Source organism: Cavia porcellus, unplaced genomic scaffold (genome assembly GCF_034190915.1).
Source record: "Cavia porcellus strain 051 isolate PalLab524CR breed Dunkin Hartley unplaced genomic scaffold, mCavPor4.1 scaffold_6, whole genome shotgun sequence".
Classification (NCBI taxonomy): Eukaryota; Metazoa; Chordata; class Mammalia; order Rodentia; family Caviidae; genus Cavia; species Cavia porcellus.
The window spans coordinates 80,753,002-80,770,844 of NW_026947489.1; the positions used below are offsets into that span (position 1 = coordinate 80,753,002).

At 46.8% G+C, this 17,843-nt stretch overlaps 1 protein-coding gene across 2 annotated transcripts; it reads left to right on the forward strand.

The window, feature by feature from the left end:
* The first annotated feature begins 5,237 nt into the window (after positions 1-5,237).
* Lyrm9 (LYR motif containing 9) lies at positions 5,238-17,153 on the forward strand. 2 transcript variants are annotated; one of them, XM_003469743.5, is made up of 4 exons: positions 5,238-5,357; positions 13,896-14,037; positions 15,056-15,148; positions 15,989-17,153. In XM_003469743.5, exons 2-4 carry the CDS (start codon positions 13,912-13,914, stop codon positions 16,004-16,006), a joined length of 237 nt encoding a protein of 78 aa, XP_003469791.1. In that variant the 5' UTR covers positions 5,238-5,357; positions 13,896-13,911; the 3' UTR covers positions 16,007-17,153. The 2 variants fall into 2 exon arrangements, with proteins under 2 accessions (XP_003469791.1, XP_063107257.1); XM_063251187.1 differs by lacking the exon at positions 5,238-5,357 and adding an exon at positions 11,433-11,646.
* The last annotated feature ends 690 nt before the right edge of the window (positions 17,154-17,843 follow it).

Here is a 17,843-nt window from a genome sequence, read left to right on the forward strand (position 1 = left end):
TTACAGGTATGTGCCGCCATAATCCAGCCCCTCTGGTGCTGAATATTACTTAGAATGAACAGGTAGTAAAGTAGAGATTAGTGGAGGAGGAGAGAGGGGATTACCGTAAGAGAAGGACTTAAGGAACATAAAGGGGACAGAATCAAAGGAAACAGGGGAATGAATTTTTCAAAGGCAGAAGAAAATTTCCCTTAGTCTTAGAGGGAGAATGGGAGAGAAGAGGAAGTCATCTCCTGGTGTTTAGCTTTTCAGTGAGGTCATCAGCAGGGGTTGGGAAGTTCTGAGAAATAGTCATTTGCTTCCCATAGAGTGTCCAGCATACCTTTGAGGTTTGGACCATGCATTTAGAGTAATTTCCATCAGTTCTGCTGTGTAATTTTCTCAATATTAATCCACTTAGGTGCAGGTTGGAGTCAGATGATAGATTCAACCAGACACAGTGAATATGAGGGTGTCTCCATTACTTTTCTCTCCTTGCTGGAACAAAACACCCAGCACCCAAAATGAAGGAAGGAAAAGTTTATTTAGCTTACAGTTTGTGGAGGCTTTGGTCCATAATCAGCTGGCTCCAAGGCAGGGTGGCCTGGCACTGGGGCAACACTTCAAGGCAGCCGCCATCGCCAAAGTAGCCAAAGCAAAAGGAGCCAGAGCAAGCCTCCTCTCCTTTATTATATGTAGGGCTCCCTACCCCCACCCCCCACTTCCCAGGGCAGGTGTAGCACTCACAAAATCTACTTGCCCTGCTTTGCACAGAATGAGGATATTTACTAAGTAAGAATCCTGGCTCCCTGCTGAGTTTCTCAGTTAAAACTTCTAAACTGCTCAAGTTGACAAAATGTATCAACCATAACAGACAGTTTTGGTGAGAGAGTGAAATTTGTGTGTCACAGGAACTGGGAAGACACTGCTCTGCACCTGTGCTCTCTGGGGCTTCTGTGCGGGAGAGACAGATAGGTCTGATATAGTCACATGAATGCATATCTATGTACCTGTGCACACCCATGCGTGCACTGCCTGATCCTTGTTCTCTTCCTGGCCGATTTCCAGTGCTGGAAGCTGCATCTTTTTGCCTGAGAGAAGTATCAGGGGTTAGCACCTGAGAGCAGGGTTCCACCAGTAAGTAACAGGAACTGGTGGGATATACCTGATGTATGTTTCCCCCGGGCTTTCCAACACGATGCACAGGAAGTGCACAAGAGGTGACCTGGGCTCACCTTTCCACTCCCTTGCTGGGTGTTTCTAGGCTCTGCTTCCAAATAAACTGCTTGCTTTCAAATCCTTATTTTATGCTTTTCTGTGGGAACCCAAATAGGAGCGGGTATATCTGTTTATACATTGTGATGCATCTGTGGATAAAACTACATGCTCTTATTTAGGGGTGGCTCTCTGTCCCAGTGTGGTGTGGCAGTGGGGGAGGGGTCAGGGAAATTGAGGAGATCTGTGAGTTGAGATGTAACAGAGGAACCGGGTGGAAGGGCCATGGTGCATTTGAGGGTCTGAAGGGCCACTATAGCTGCAGCAGAAGACCAGGAGCATGCAGCGAAGCTTAAGTGGCCAGACCCCGCTTGGTTTGTAGGATGCTGGGAGGAGGTTGGCATGATGTATTCAGCAAATGCTGAAAAACCATGAAGTGTCTACTGCAGGACAATGCCAGGATTAGACCTGACCCTAACAGCAAGCAAAGGACAGAGAACCCACGGGGGGAGGGATGGGGCTGTGCAGCCTTTTGTCATGACCCAGATCCTTGAATGGAACTTTGCCTGTGGAGGAGCGGAAGTAACTGTAACTACATATTTGATTGGCCAGAACAACCCATTTCCTGGGCAAGGTAAGTAGTAGTTTCCCTTCATTAATGTTGTTCCTCACCTCTGCTTTACTTAAGGTTATCAGCCCTTTCTCTCTGAGGTAGCATCAACAGGGGAATTCCATTCTCTTTTCCACAGTCCCCTTCTTCTTTCTTTCTCTTATTCTCCCTTTTTTCTCCGCCTCTTCCCCTCTTTCTGTTCCTTTCCCTTCTTTCCTCCTCCTCACCTTCTAACCTCCTCTCTCCTCTTCCTCCAAATAATCCTATTTAGTAAAATTGATTATGTCCTTTCTACAGTCTCCATGTCTATTAATAGTGACATTTAATTCTTATCTGTGGCTATCTTAAGACTGCGGATGTCACCAGTGGAAATAGAATTACACTTTGTGAGCAAGATAATGTAAAAGTAGATCTTTAGTCAAACACCATCAAAATGCAAAAAAAGAAACATGTTCCCAAGCCTGTTGACCCCTTTGGTCATAGTGCCATACAAACATCCAACACACAGTTATTCATTTTATGGGGAAAATTCCATCCCAAAGGTAATTTACACACAGAAAATTGTGGGTATGGGTGTGATACAATTTACATCTTAAATCACGAGGCATCGAAGATATTTGCTAGCGATGGAAAAGTGGAAACCTGCATTCGGAAGTGACAAAAACCTGATCATCAATGTGGTCTCACGTATGGACACAGTCAATAAATTATGACATACATCAGTCTGCAAGGTTAGATTTATGTCACAGTAGAAAGTAATGCAAGATATCAGCAAGGCTAAAATCCAGCCTGTAAATTATTCTCCAGGAGTGTTGTAAATAGTCACAATTGTACCCTTTCCCCTCTTTCTTTCTATAAAAATCTTGCAATCTTTGTTTGCTCATCTCCTTCTTCCAACCAGCAATTAAAGAAGAAAAGGCACTGAGATTTCATGTCACCTTTATGCCTAATATTTTCATTGTCTTAACAGACAAATCTTGAGGAGTCACTCAGGGTTACATTTTGCAGCACCCAGGGTGGCAAAGAGCTGTTCATCGGGCTTTCCATTTTTGCCCTGGTGTCCTCCCTTGGCATATTCACCGGTCACCCTATGCCCCCCACCCTGGGTTCTGGCAGGATTTGAGACATGCAAATGGCAAACTGGTAAATAGCAGCTTTGCATATTTTGAATAGAAGAGAACAACGTGGCACCACTCAGTCTGTTCTCAGGGAAATCTGAGATAATAGTGAGCGAGAGCAAGGGCAGAACGAAGGTCCTAAATGTTTTCTTTAATGTGTTTATTATGCTTATTAAATCTATTGTATCCTGATGAATTGATTTGAATTATTTACATGGTCAACTTTTGAGACAATAACCTGATTTAATCAGAGCATGCAAATGTATCATGTCTCTTTGAAATCTAAAAACAGGAATAAGCTGAAGGCATTCTTGTATCAGTCTCTACAAACACTGATTACAAACCTGCCCTTGTCAAGCCAAGTGACATGATGTCAGAAACCAAGAGAATGTGGGGGAGTACTTCTTAAGGAAGTTCATTTACTTCCCTGTGGAAACATGTATTCTGGACAGTCAATTTTTGGATGACAAAGAAAAAAGTCTTAAAAGTTCTGTTTATCTGTACATGTTACCCAATGGCTGTCGCAGGGGTATTTATCTGCTAAAGAAAAAGAACATGATAAGAATGATTGGTTTTCATTACAGTAAGGACCAGTGTAATTTTAGTGAACGTTTGCACTGGGAAGAATTCTTTAGTTTTACTACTGAAGCTGTGAGAACTTAAGGTCTCTGTCAAGTTAAAAGTGACCCACATGATTAAATTGCTTTTCAATACAAATTTCCACTGGGGCTTGGAAAAAAATTGGAGAATGTGGTCTACAATTCTCAGCTCGGGCTTTTAAGTTTTTCGTGGTTTAGCTGTTCATAAGGAATTTTGGGGAAAGATAAAATCTCATGTGTTTATAAGAAGAGAAGATGCACAAATCACTCTGACGGTGGAACCTTTTGGTGGTAAAGAGAACAGCTTGGTCCTGAATATTTTATAAGATCAAGGTATTAGAATGATGTTTCTGAAGCAGGAACATAGTGATCTAGGAACAAAAGGGAGACAGGGCTAGAGAACAGATTGCAAAATTACTTAAAAATACTAAGTGATCCTGAGGCTGAATATAGGAGTAGGTGATGTTACTGCAGATTGCTCATAATAAGGGCTCTAAAAGCGTAATGATTTATTGATTGGATCTGCACTAATGATGTGCCCCTGATTGTGCATGTGTAAATAAGAGGGCTGATTTACGAGGGTACAATCGGATCTTTCAGATATATGGGCTCCATGTCTACATATTGAAAATAAATGGAAGCAATTATCTGAATATTTCAGGGTAGGGACCCCTGCATCCCAACACATCCTGACTTAAGAGGCCCGTGTGTATTATGTTAGGGGAAGAGGAAATAAAAGAAGCAGAGAATGAAGAGGAAGAGGAAGAAGAAGGAGAAAAAAAGGAGCAGGAAGAAGAAGAAGAAAGAAAATTTCTTTAGAAATTTAGAAAGGCAAAGAGGGAAGAGTAAGTCTACAATATAGTTCTGTTGAGAAATATGCCTTGCCTCTTTTATCCGAACAAAAATATAGAGTCCCAGGTGCGTCCAGGAAGAAATTTTTTCGTTAAAAAAACAAAAGATGAAAAAAGACAATATTATATGAAATTGTCCTGTTAACGTAAGTACGTGTAGAGTCTGTGTAAGGAATTAGCCTTTTCATTACCAATAGGTTTAAAAAGCGCTAGAGAACAGAGATGTGAACAGAAGCAATATTATCCACTAACAACCTAACTTCTCTTCAGACATGAGCCCAGGGAAACTCAGCAGCATCATTGAATGGGACGTTTGTCTCATGATAAAGACTCATCTTTCTTTCTTTCAGGATATAAAACTCGTATTTAAATCCATTCAGAGAAGCACTTCGGCTTTAAACATCACTGAGTAGGGAAAGCCTATTTAATGAAGCGGTATTATTATATTTTCAAAGAATGATACTGGCAGTAGCTCTGAGTTTAAATTCTGTATTCTTGTCCTCGGTTATAATTATAGACGGATCTGAAAGTAAGCATGCCTATTACTGTCATATTTATTCTTTTGACAGGTGTTATGGAACTGTAATTCGATGAAATGACTCAAAACGCAGATTCCCATCCAAACACAATTCCTGTCATCAAAACCAGAGGGTTAGGAGAAGTTCTTCAGTAAGATCTAGCAAGATCTTGCACGCCCTACTGTTTTAACAATATCGCTACTCGGAAATAAGAGGGAGAGCTTGTCTTTGGGTTCACGCCTGAACAGCAACAGCCAGAGCAGGTAAACACACTAAGCTGTTCTTGGGTGGGGTCGATCAGTGAGAGCCAACCTGATAGGACCCCAGTTCCGCGCGCAGCCGGCAGGGGGCGCACGGCGCGCGGTGACCAGGTGGGGGCGGTGCCGCGCAGGCTCCTGCGGCGCAGGCGCACTCGTCGCCGCCGCCGCGGTTGCGGCGTCCGGGGTTGGCGTCCCTAGCGGAGGCGGGTGAGCCGCGCGGCGCAGGCCGAGGGCGGGGGTGCGGGGCAGCGGCGGGCTCGAGCTGGGGACGTGGAGGCTGCCGGCCTCCTCCGACCTGTGCAAGCCCTCGGGGCGACCCCCGTGTACCTTTTTCCCTGCCATCCTGCTCCGGCTCCCCGGAGATCCGGGTGCACTTGCCGCAGGCCTCGCCCGGGGCGGCCTGCGCGATCGGGGCAGCGGGGCTAGCGGAGAGGGCTCGGGGCCGGGTCTCCGCTCCAGGGCTGACTGCTGGCTCAGCCTCAGCTGCCTGCTGTAAAAGGGACACCCCCAGCCCCGCCGCTCTGCGGGGCACTGTGTTTCCTGCCGCAGTCTGAACATTTTGATTGAATGCGTCTGCGTCACAGAGCGGGTTTCTCTGAAGCTCGGCGTCTGAAACCCTTTTCCTCTTCGATGTATTCTTCTTTATCATCGCTTCTAATACAGGGTTAAAAAATGTCAATTATGTAGTGTACAGTTCACCCATTTAAAGTCCATCCGTTTAGTGATGTTTAGAATGTGCGTGGAGTTGTGCGTCTGCACCATAATCAGTTTTAAACGTTTTCATTGCCCCGAAAGAAACACCACCTTTAGCTCCTCACCTCATCTTCCCATTCCTCCAAGCCCTTGGCAGCCACTGCTCTGCTTTCTGTCTGTATGCACATGCCTGTTCTGAACAGCTCTTTCATAAGAGGGATCGTGCGGGGTCATACATTATAGAGCGCCTTGTGCCTGCCTTACTTTAGGAAGCATGTTTTCAAGGTTCACCTAGACCTAGCATGTATCAGTACTTCGTTGTTTTTTTTTTTTTTTGGTAGAATAATAGTCCATGATATGAATGTGTCACATTTTATCTGTTCTTCAGGTGATGGCCCTTAAGACTGGTTTATGCCAGAGTTCTGGATTTGAGGCCTGGATAGAGACCTCTGCAGAGGTTTTGAAGAAGGAGTGATAGAGTGTTTTAGGAAATGTCCTTGGGTGGGATGAGGGGACTGGACTGCAGAAAGCAAGCGAGGCTGGCTAGGACAGGTGCAGATAGTTCAAGCAGGGGTGGGAACAAGCTGGAACGGGAAGGTAGCGTCCTGTGGAGGTGATGGGGTGGGTCGGGGGTCTGGTGGGCAGCCTTGAGGCCTTGACCCATGGGAGGAGGACTGGAGGAGCAGGATTGCTCCCCATTGCCAGATTGGGGAATGTACACTGGTAGGATGGGGCCCTACGGTTGGTGAAAGCAGGGAGCAAAGCCGTTGCTATTTTTCAACTTTCCCATCAAGAAGAATAATTGCGTATTTTAAAAAATGGCTTGTGCAGGCTTAATTTAGCTTTTTATCAGTGCTCAATAGGACATAATTTCTGGTTATTTTCTGCAGTTCCAGTCTTCCTTTCTCTTTTTAATATATGGCTTTTTTCCTACTTATTTTTAGGTACCTTGTATTGGGACACAGGTTAGACAAAAGGCAGTGGGGTCACATGGACTGTGGGCCTTTATTCTAAGTCATAGCATTGGGCTCCAGAAATTTCCTTCTGTGGTTGGTCTTTGTTCTTCCTCTTCTCACTCTTCTTCCTCCTCCTTTTTACTGTTCTACTATTTTGTCATGTACTCCTTGGGATTTTCTAAGTCTTTGTTTTAGCATTTCTTTAGTTCCTGTTTTCTTTATCTGTGTGATTGACATCAATCAGCTTTTTTATCTGTCTCTGCGCAGGGGGATAGTGGATGGTATCCTTGTGTTTCTGAAAAGTGTGAGGCCAGGCTTTGTGTTGAAGGTTGAGAGGTGCCAGTTGAGAGAGAGCAGTCACCAGGTGACTGCTTTTCAAAATGCAGCAGCCTGGACCTTCATGAGCTCTGGGAGAGTTCTTGGTGGGAGTCCGCAGCCCAGTCTGCTCAGCACTTATATGGATGGTTCAGATATAGACATAGAAGGTAGTATTGATACAAACAAGATGATACAACCCCCAACCTGCCAGATGTCAGATATAATGAGTTTATGTTCCCCCAAACTGAAGAATGAATTTTGAGGAACAATAGAGATTAAAAGTAAGAAAAATTTATTGACAGAGATAGCTCCTGAGAGATAGGAAGTTTTTTTTTTTTTTTCTTTTTTATTGGTACTGGGGATCGAACTCACGACTGCCTACTTGCAAGGTAGGCGCTTATGCCGCTGAGCTAAATCCCCAGCCCTGAGACAGGAAGTTTTACAGAGCAAAATCATGAGGTGGATATAATGTGGATATAATGTGGGTCAAAACTATAATCAACCAATAAGATGACAAGCGTAGTGCTTAGGTAATACTGATCCAATGAGGAAGCAGGGCCCATAGCAAGTGTACATGGGAGAACAAAGACCTTTTTAGTAAGGAATGGATTGGGGTCCTGGTCACTCACTTGGGTGACTGATGTTTATCTAGACTTTATTGGACCAGGTCATACCAACTCTCCTGGGGCGGTGGGTAGGTCTGATCATTCTGTCTGTCTTGAGGTCTGGCTCCTCCAGCCACAGTTGTAATGTGTTATCCTCTTCTGCACTGACTCCCTGAGGGCCTAGCCCTGTCTGATAGCCTATAATATTTCTACCTAACTTAGCTGTCTATAACAGTAGCAAGACGCAAGTGAGAGCTCAGAGTTTAATTCCTCACTTTACCATAAACTGTGTGGCCTCAGGCAAAGTTACTTAACTTCTCAGAGCCTCAGCTTCCTCATTTGTAGAGTGAGGTTCATGATGTCTAACCAGTGATAATGCGAGGATTGAGTGGGATAACAGGAAAAGCTTTCCTACGCCTCACATAGGAATAATTGCTCCCTGAATGGTAGGTACTACGATATTCCTTTAGCTTTGCAGACGGCTCGAGTGGAGAGCAAGGTGTATCAGATGTACACCTCTGGTCTTGGGGCTATGTCTGGCTGCACACACTGCTGCTCTGAATGGTGTTGCTTGCGTGAGGGATGCATAGCAGCAGCTAATGTTGCTCTCTTTCTCTGCTTTTGAACTGTCTTCTGAAGATGTTTCTGTCTTTTTGTTATGGAGAGCTTAAGAATACAGAGTCTGGTGCCATCAGTGATGGATTTTGACTCTAGACTGAATGAAGTAAGTACAGGGTGGAGAAAGAGACTTACAGTTCATGGGGGGAAAGAAGGTGCCTTTGAATGGATGTCAGGGCCATGTGAGCCTCCCCGGAACCCCAGGAGAATGCAGTCTGAGCCGCATTCCTTGAATTCCCAGGTCAAACACAGCCACACTGCTGGCCGTGTGTTTAAGAGTGATGTTTCTAACGGGAGTATGTCCAGCGGAGAGCAGCAGCTGGGATGGGATTCTATGGCACAAGTTGTCACCTTTTGGAGGACTCGGTTGGAACTGGGCTACGCTAGTCAACTTTGGATAACAAGAACCTGGACTTGGGGGCCAGATGAGGGAAGATTTTAGCCCCAAAGGGCAGAGCTTAGACCAATGAATAGAAGTTTTGTTCTTTTTTAATGTATAGAATTTTACAGCAGCAGATTTTAGTGCAGAACCAGAGGGACTTCCCAGCAGCGTGAGTGAAAGTGTACTGAGTGCCAGTGAGTTCCCTGCTGCTAGGGGGCGCTCCGCTGAGGGATGACTTCCTGCTAGGAATGTTACTGTACTAACATTTTCACATGGAAAATTTCAAAATACAGTATACAGAAGTCAAAGTAACAGCACGGTGTCCACTACCTACAATGAAACAGCCCTGACATTTTGCCATTTATCTTTCATACTCTTTCTCTTTCCTCTCTTTCTGCTTCCTCCCTTCCCTCTGCATTTACTGGACTATTGGAAAATAAATTGCAGACTTAATGACAATCTGCTTTCAATACTTCCCCTTGCCAGGTGTGGTGGTGCACGGCTGTAATCCTAGCACTCAGAAAGCTGAAGCAGGAGGATCGCTGTGAGTTCCAGGCCACCCTGGGCTACATAGTGAGTTCAAGGCCAGCCTGAACTGCATAGTGAGACCCCATCTCAAAAACAAAACGAAACAGCTTCTGCTTGCATGTCTAAGAATCAGGACATAGGGCTAGGGATTTAGCTCATTAGCGTAAGTACCTGCTTGGCAAACGTGAGGGTGTGAGTTCAATCTCCAGCACCAAAAAAAAAAAAAAAAAAGGACATTTCTCACAGAACTACAACATATTATTTCCAAGAAAACTAAGGATGAACAGTCATTCACGGTATCATTTAATGTACAGTTTGGAAGATACCAGAGCCTGCACAGGGAGCCTGGGCTAGGCTGATGTGGGTAATGAGGGCTGTTCTGAGGACACTATGGGCTTCCCACTGAGCATGGAATGGAGAACTGGGCCAGTGAGGGCCTTAAGAGAAGGATGCGTCAGATGATTTGCTGGAAGCAGAGAGGGGTATCCTAGACAGATGTGGGAGAATTCCTTCAACAGATAGACACTGAGTTTCTATCAGGAGGCTTAATTTTATGTGTCAAGTTCACTGGGCTGTATGGTACCCAGGTATTTGGTCAAAGATTCAGGGTATTTCTGTGAGGCTCTTTTTGGATTTAAGCTAGTAGACTGAGTCAAGCAGACTGCCCTCCTTAAAATGAGTGGGCTTCATTCAGGCCATTGAAGGCCTTGCTGGAAAGAAGCTGGAGCCTTTCCTGAGAGAGAGAGAGAGAGAGAGAGAGAGAGAGAGAGAGAGAGAGAAAGAGAGAGAGAAAGAGACAGACAGACAGACAGACAGACAATTCTCTTGCCTTTGAACTGGGGCACAGTGGCTTCCAGGCATTGTGTTAGAACCCAGACATTGGCTCAGCAGATTTTGGTCTTGCCAGCTTCCATGATTATGTGAGCTAGTTCCTTGTAATAAATCACACATGCGCACACACGCGCACACATGCACACACGCACGCACGCATAGTCTGTCACAGTGCTGAGATCATGCACAAAAACAACCTGGGCTGTCAGCACGTGTGCCCTTGCAGTTTAGGCTGCCTGGACTTGGCTTGAGCCATGAGAGGTGCAGATGAAGGGTGAGCGAAGGCCAGGACAAAAGGGCCCTGGAGGCTGAGAAGAGGCTGGATTTATTCTGTAGACTAGTGCTTTCTAAACTTCAGTGCCACTGTCACAATTTCTGTCATATCCACATTTCAACTGCTTGGTTATTTGCTTAGTACATTTTAAAAAATCAATTTTATGCTCCTTTTCAAAAATTGTTTTAAGTTGTAATATCTATGAAGTATTAGAGCATTTTCTTACAATTGCTTAAAGTATTTTCAGGTGTTTGTCCCATATTTTTGGAAAAGTTGCCATGAATACTCAGGAGTGAGGTGGGTATTAGGGTTTTAGGAAGGGAAAAGGATTTAAGTTTCAAAGGCAGTCTGGCTGTTGGGTGGGGACTAGATCAGAAGGAAATGGATTGGAAGACCAGACAACCAATTTAGAGACCATTGGAATTGAGATAGGGTAAGAGTTTGAATCAAGGTGGGAGCAAATTTGAGGAGAGCTAGAGGTCAAATTTGATAGAACTTGGAAACCAGAAGCTTGGGGCTTGAGGGAGAAGGACTTCTTGAGTTTGATGCTGATGATTTTAGCTTGGTTGCCTGGGAGACAGAGGTGTCATCAGGAAGCAGTGAGCGGAGTAGGAGGCTAATGTCAAGTCCACACAGCAGGGTAAGGAAAGCAAGCATTTCCAGGGCCACAGGGCATGACTGTCGCTTTAGCATTGATACTGTGAAGTTCATTGGCCCTTAAATAATCGCAAACCCACACTTTAAATTAAATTAAATTAAATTAAAACATTTTTAGTTCAGCTTTTTTAAGTGGACCCACACATGTATTTTCTACTAGTTATTACTGGGAATGACTAAGTATTATAATTGAGCTGAAAATAATCTACCACCCATACTTGCTGGGTTGGTTACTAAGTTTTGCTTGGGCTTTTAAGTAATGAAACAAAGTTGTATTCTTTCCAAATGTTAATTTTGAAGGCTGCAGATGGTAACCATCTGTTATCTGACTAGCATTTTACAATATTTGATTAGCACTTTATATAGTCTGGGGAAGCCTGCCAGGGGAGACTGTCCAGCACACTGGGGACTGTGGGGGTGTGTCCTCTGTGGTTGCCCTCGCAGGTCTTGGCAACACTGTATGGGGTTCACCTCTGCTGGGCTAAAGGCAAATCGGACTGGTGAGTTAATGGATTCGTGTTAGGAGGAACTTGAAGCGTCTTGCTATGCTTAGACCCTTCCTGAGAAGCACCAGAGCAAGGAGGCCTGGATTTGTCTATTATCACCTCTGCTGGGCTAACGGCAAATCGGACTGGTGAGTTAATGGATTCGTGTTAGAAGGAACTTGAAGCCTCTTGCTATGCTTAGACCCTTCCTGAGAAGCACCAGAGGAGGGAGGCCTGGATTTTTCTATTATTAGGACTCTGCTAAAATAGCAAACCCAATCTGCTTTGACTAATGGGGGTGTCATGGCTCAGATCATTGAGAGGGCTAAGGCTAGGGCTTCCTTTAGGTGGATATTTTCAGCACAAATGAGATTTGGTCTCTCAGTTCTCGGCTTTCCCTTTTGCTGTGACCCTGGTTCCAGAGGAGGCAAGTCGGCTTCCCTGAGGGAGTAAGTCTTCCTGGGCATATAGTCTAGTGGGAAAGAGCTGGAGTTCTTCAGTTCCTCCTGCAGAGGTGTTGAGATTTACTCTGATTGGACTAGCCTGTGGCATGTGCATACCTGTGGACCAATCCCTGGGTTCATATGAATCCAGGGTTCTGATTGGTCTGGCAAGCTGAGCCAAGGGGCGGAGTGCAACCCAAGTGGAACAGAGGGGCCCTTAACACAGTGAGAGGGTGGGTGGGGTTGGGACCACCTGTGTGCTCCACTGTCAGAGCCAAAGCCCAGAGAAGCAGGCTTAGCTGTGAAGACAATTATGTTGCTGGGAAGGCAAACTTAGAAATAGAGCTAAGGCCTCCGAACCCAGCCTCTTAATAAGTTTTCTTCCTTAGTGCAAACACTTCTGATAGATTTGGTATCTGGTTTTCTCTTGGGGTGTGTGTGTGTGTGTGTGTGTGTGTGTGTGTGTGAAATGAAGGTTGCCTTTCCCTTTTTTAATATTGCATTAAAACTTTGCTAGTCGTTTAATCTCTTTTAGCTTCATCTAAAGGTAGGGAGCCTCTCTCTCATATAGGGGAAATTTGCATAGAGATGGTAGATTCATGGTGTTTTTATTTTATTTTATTTTTTTGAGACAGGGTTTCGACATGTAGCCCAGGCTGGCCTCAAACTCGTAGCAGTCCTCCTGCCTCAGCCTCTCAAGTGCTGGGAATACAGGCATGTGCCACCACGCCTGACCTCCTGCTATTCACTTTAACTAGAGTGTGTGAAGACTGCTGTGGGCCAGGCTCTGTGCTGGGGCCTGGGCTCTTGGCCTTGAGGGAGCCAGCAGCATGGTAGCAGCCCAGTCCCTGGCAGCAGGAAGTATGTGGCTCATGAACAGGGGGCTTCAGTCCTGCAGAGGACAGTGATCCCCTCTGTCCCTGGGGAGGGACAGTCAGCTGAGTCCTGGACTGAGCTGGACCTGGAAGGGTGAACGAGGTTCCTCATATGGAGGAGATGGGGCAGGAGTTCTGAGAGGTGACATTCTTGATGGTTTGGGGGTTCTGGGAGAAGTCCTGGAATCTGTAGCTGATGGAGGTACCATGACACTGGTTCCCAAGTTCAGTGTCAGTGTGGCATGATTGGTGGGGGCAGGGGGGCGCAGCAGGCTGGATGCTCTCTCAGAGCAGGAGCCTTTGGGATGGTGGGCACAGAGGGAGGCACTGTTATGAGCTGGGGGGGGGGCACATAATGAAAATTTAGCAAGTCCTCCTTCCCCAGAACCTATCACTTGAAAACATCCATACTTCATAATTTGCTTCAAAATATGTGCAGTTGCATATTGACACGTAGTAAAACTGATTTTTTTTTCAAGTGGGTACTGGAGCTAGAGGTTCAAATCTCAGCTCTACGTTTATCAGCTGTATGATCTTGGGCAAGTTACCTGAGCTTTCTGTGCTTAGTTTTCTTACGTGTGCAATAATTACATGGAAAGTGAGTACATCAAATAAGTGCTAATTATTGTTAATAGCACAATAAAATGGAATCATGGGCACAAGATACGGCTTCACCATGGTGACTCCATGTGTTAACTGCTTCTTTATGCAGAGCCCCAAGAATCCTGTTTCTCAGACTTTAACATGCATGTGTATCTGCTGGGCATTCGATTAATTTGGTCTAGGAGGTCAGGTTGGGACCTGAGACTGTGCATTTCTGGGATGCTCCTGGGCAGCGCTGACATTGCGTACCTCCTCTCTTACTCACTTTTGGTCTCTGCAGGGCTGCTCTGGGGTGAGCGCATCACCACACTGAGCACACAGCCTGACCCAGGACATGGACCCCATGGGGGTGGCCAGCAGGAGGTCCTAACCACTGTGTGTCATCTACCCTATCCCACAGAGGGCTGGGAACTGGCAGGGAGGACTGAGGGTAGGACTTGGATCGATGCCTGAGATGTGATGCTCTGTGTTTTCCAGGACAGAGGTCTCGCCGATGGCCCCACTGCCGGGGGCAGAGCTGGTCCAAAGGCCGCTGCAGCTCTATAGATATTTACTGTGCTGTTGCCGGCAGCTGCCGACCCAGGGTATCCAGGAGCACTACAAACATGCTGTCAGGCAGGTGGGAGAGGGTACATGGGTTCGGGGGGGTTAACCTTTTCTTGGGTCCTAGAGGGGATGGATGTCAGAGGCCAGGTAAAGGGTAGTCTTTTGGATGGAGCAGAGGGTAGCAGTTTGGATCGAGGCACCAGGAGTTGGTGCTGGGAGCCCAGCTCCTCCCTCTGGCTTCTGTGCAGGAGTATCATTGAGCATGCCAGCACCGAACAAGGCAGCTCGAGGATAATTAAGACAGACAATAGGACATGCGCATCTTTGTGCCAAGAGTGCTCGGCCTGAATTTAATTGCTCTAAAACATCAGGTAAACCCAAACTGGGGGACCCTCCTCCAGTTAACATCCTGTCCTGTACCCATCACAGATGTCAGCTTCATGAGACACACGAGAAGGCAGAGATACTTTGGATGAAGGGTACTAGAGACATGTGACAAGTAAATGTAATGCATTACCCAGATTGGATCCTGGGCCAGAAAAAAAATACTTGCTCTAGGGGTCATCAGGGAATGGAGCTGGAGCATGGGCTGTGGATAACAGTGCTGTATCAATATTATATTTTCTGAGTTTGGTTATTATGGTTCTATAAGAGAATTCCTTATGAAAGCAGCAAAAAAAAAAAAAAAATTATTTTTGGTACCAGGCATCGAACTGGTGATCTCATGTGTGCCAGGCAGGCACTGTGCGACTGAGGTATATCCCCACCCCCAAGGAGCAAATGAAACGGAGACATGGAAGTGTCCCCTGTGCCCTGATAACTTGCCTGATAACCTCTGGGCCCAGGGACCAGTCCTCCTTTTCATCTGCTCTGCTGGCAGGGTTGCCAGCTTTGAGGTCAGATAGACTAGGATTCAAAGCTATTGCTTAGCAGCAAGTTAGGATTTCTCAGCCTGTTTCCTCAGCCCTAAATGGGATCATCATAGCCTTGGAGAATTCAGAGGAGCGGAGTAGAAAGTGCCTAGTACTGTATCTGGCCTGGGACTGCCAACTCTGGATTTTATCTAGTCAGCCTTATGTTGAAACTTACAGAGTTTCCGGGTTCATGCAGATGAGGACAACCCTGAGAGAATCCAGCAGATTATTAAAAGAGCCATTGAAGATGCCGACTGGGTCATGAACAAAGTAAGTCTGTCACCGGTCAGGGGATGGGGGGAGAGAAATGAAAATGATGGCGGTACGCTCTGTGGCCACCAGGGGTCGCCCCTGCCCCACATTTGAGAAGAGACGGTACTGAGGTCCCCAAGCTGAGGGTGGTCCCTTCTGGTTGTGGGATGTATAAGGGACACTCTTAAGAACAGATTTCTGCCCAACAGTGCTGAGTAAGGTAAGATGGGCACAGGAAGAAGGGAAAGGAAGTCTTCTTAGAAGCCAAGTGCCAGAGCTGGTGGCAGCATTGTGATGCTTTTAAGATGGGGACTTCTTGGGGGTGGGGTGCGGGGAGAGCTCCCTGTCTCTGGGGAATTTTCACTGAGGCTGATCCACCTGGGAAACAGGTAAGGGGCTGCTTGGATGGAACGGGGGTTGGGGGGGAGTTTGGTATCAGAGTGACCTAGAGACCTGCAACAGATCCCATTTTTCTAAATCCGAATCTCCAAATGTGGGGTTCAAGATCTACTTTTTTTTTTTTTTTTTTTTTTAAAGATCTACTTTTTAATTAACGCAGCAGTTAGCTGAGGGTTCTTCTCTGGTTTCTAAGGGTCCTCCTCTGCCTGATTTTTATTCTCCAGAAGCCAGAGAAGCCTCCCTCCATCTTCCTTCAGTTTCTTCCTCCTTCCTCTAAGGAAGAGAGAGAGTCCAGATGGCAACTAGAGATCTGACCATCTAGTGACTCCTGACTGTGTCACCGCCTCTGAGGAGCCCCTGAAGGAGGTGGTGGAGGCCCAGGGACTGGGGTTCCAGATTTCCTGAGCTCTTTCTCTCCACTGGCTTCCCTCACCTACTTCTCATCTTTCTGTCTTGCAGTATAGAAAACAACATTGAGAGCTCAGAGCCCAAAGGAAAGTCGGGGCTTCTTCTGGAGCTAAGCAGCAGCGGCAGCATTTCGGAATACTCTTTGGCCTTGTCGGCTGAGAGCTGGACAACTGAAGCAGGAGAAGCTGCATGTGTTCCGCGGCTTCTCTTGCCGCAGCCATGTTCCCAGCAGCCTTTCTGTTTGCCTTGCCTGCCAGTTATGATGTACAAGTTGGGGACAACGTGGTGTTTTTTTGTTTCTTCTCTGTGTTTTTCATTTTCGTGTTTTTGTTTTTCTACATTGCGCTGAAACTGATCCACTTATTCTGGAGGTCTCTTTACCAGTCTTTGAGCCCCAGAGACCATGTCCCCATAGGTGGTCACCCGTACAGAGGGAAGAGAATGGGCTTTAAATCTCGGCAGCTCTGGATTTGAGTCCCAGCTTTACGGTTTTTCCAGGGCATTGCCTTTGAGCTTAGTGTCCTCCTCACTGGGGATGAAGTACGGTGAAGACGAAGTGCCTCTCACAGGATGTGTACACACCAGTCAGCATCCCTCTGTGGAAGCCGTCCTGCGTGGCCGCCTCCCTCTCCCACAGTGCCCTGTGCATCTCTGCTGCAGCATGTGGTGTCAGTCTCTGTGATTTGCTTGTGAGCTCGTCCTGTCCCAGCTTGGAATCCCAGATCGCTCGCCGCTGTGCCGTGCCCAGCAGTCTGCTAGGGAACTGCTCCTCCTGAGCTGTGTCCCTCGCTCCGGAAGTAGAAGCCCTGATCCTTGCCTTCCAGGAGTTGCCAGGGTCTTTGAGGCATGAAGTGAATATTACCTGAAACTAGGAAGAGTATCCAAGCAGCTGTGGCGGACACTGGTGTGTCCAGGCTTCGGGGAGCCTGTGATGAGCCTGTGCTGGCCCTTCCCTGCTTTACCACTGTCACAGCAGGGTAGATGGCAGGGAGGAACAGGATGGGCCCCAGGAGGGTGGTGAGAGCTGGCGGAGCAGCCAGAACATGCAGAGAAGCCACCTGCGGGCCTGAGTATTCCCCAGGGGCGTTCAGACAGAGGCATGTGCTACCGTGTTTTGGTGTCCTTACAATCATGTAAGTTACAGTGTTATCCAATGTGCTGATTAACACATACTGCTGGTTAACAAACAGTGAAGTAAATGTAGTGATTTGTGAAAGTTCCCGTCTCTTCTCAATTGATATTCCCTGGACACAGGTTGTTGCCCTACTGTGTGCTGTCATAATGAGTGCTGAGAACTCAGGCAAGTCAGGTGTGAGTGACACAGAGAGGTCATTTTTCAGAGCTGTCCCTGAAGCACAGAGGGGGATCAGGGAGGTCCTCAGGAGACAAGCTGAGGGGGAGGTAACGCCCCAGCCGGGGAACTGTATCAGCAGTTGGCAGAGATGCATTAATTTCACAGGAGTGGGATGATCCAACCCCAGGCCTCTCACCAGGAGAAGAGATAGAGTGAGAGGGACCAGGGCTGTGGAGAGAGCTGATGTCCTTTGCTCTTGACCGGCCCTGCGCTGGCTCCATGGCTTCTTCTTCACTGGTGCCTGTGTGATCTGTGTGCTGACTCCTGAGGTGTCAGACGGTGTGCCCAGCTCTGGCACAAGACTGGTCAGTGAGGGCACCACAAGAGCTGTTGGTTACCAGTTCTGTCTGCTGTTTGCCAGCTGGAGTGGACAGTGAGCCTGCTCACGGGTCATGTCCCCGGGAAGTGCAGGTGGCGGCCCCAGCTGGAGGGCAGGGTACAGGGCAGAGACATGGCCTTCCCTGCCACCTGCCCTGCATGGAGCCCATATGCTGTCCGACATGGCCCTCAGCCACAGCTTTTAAATGCAAAAAGTGGAAGACCTAACAGTTG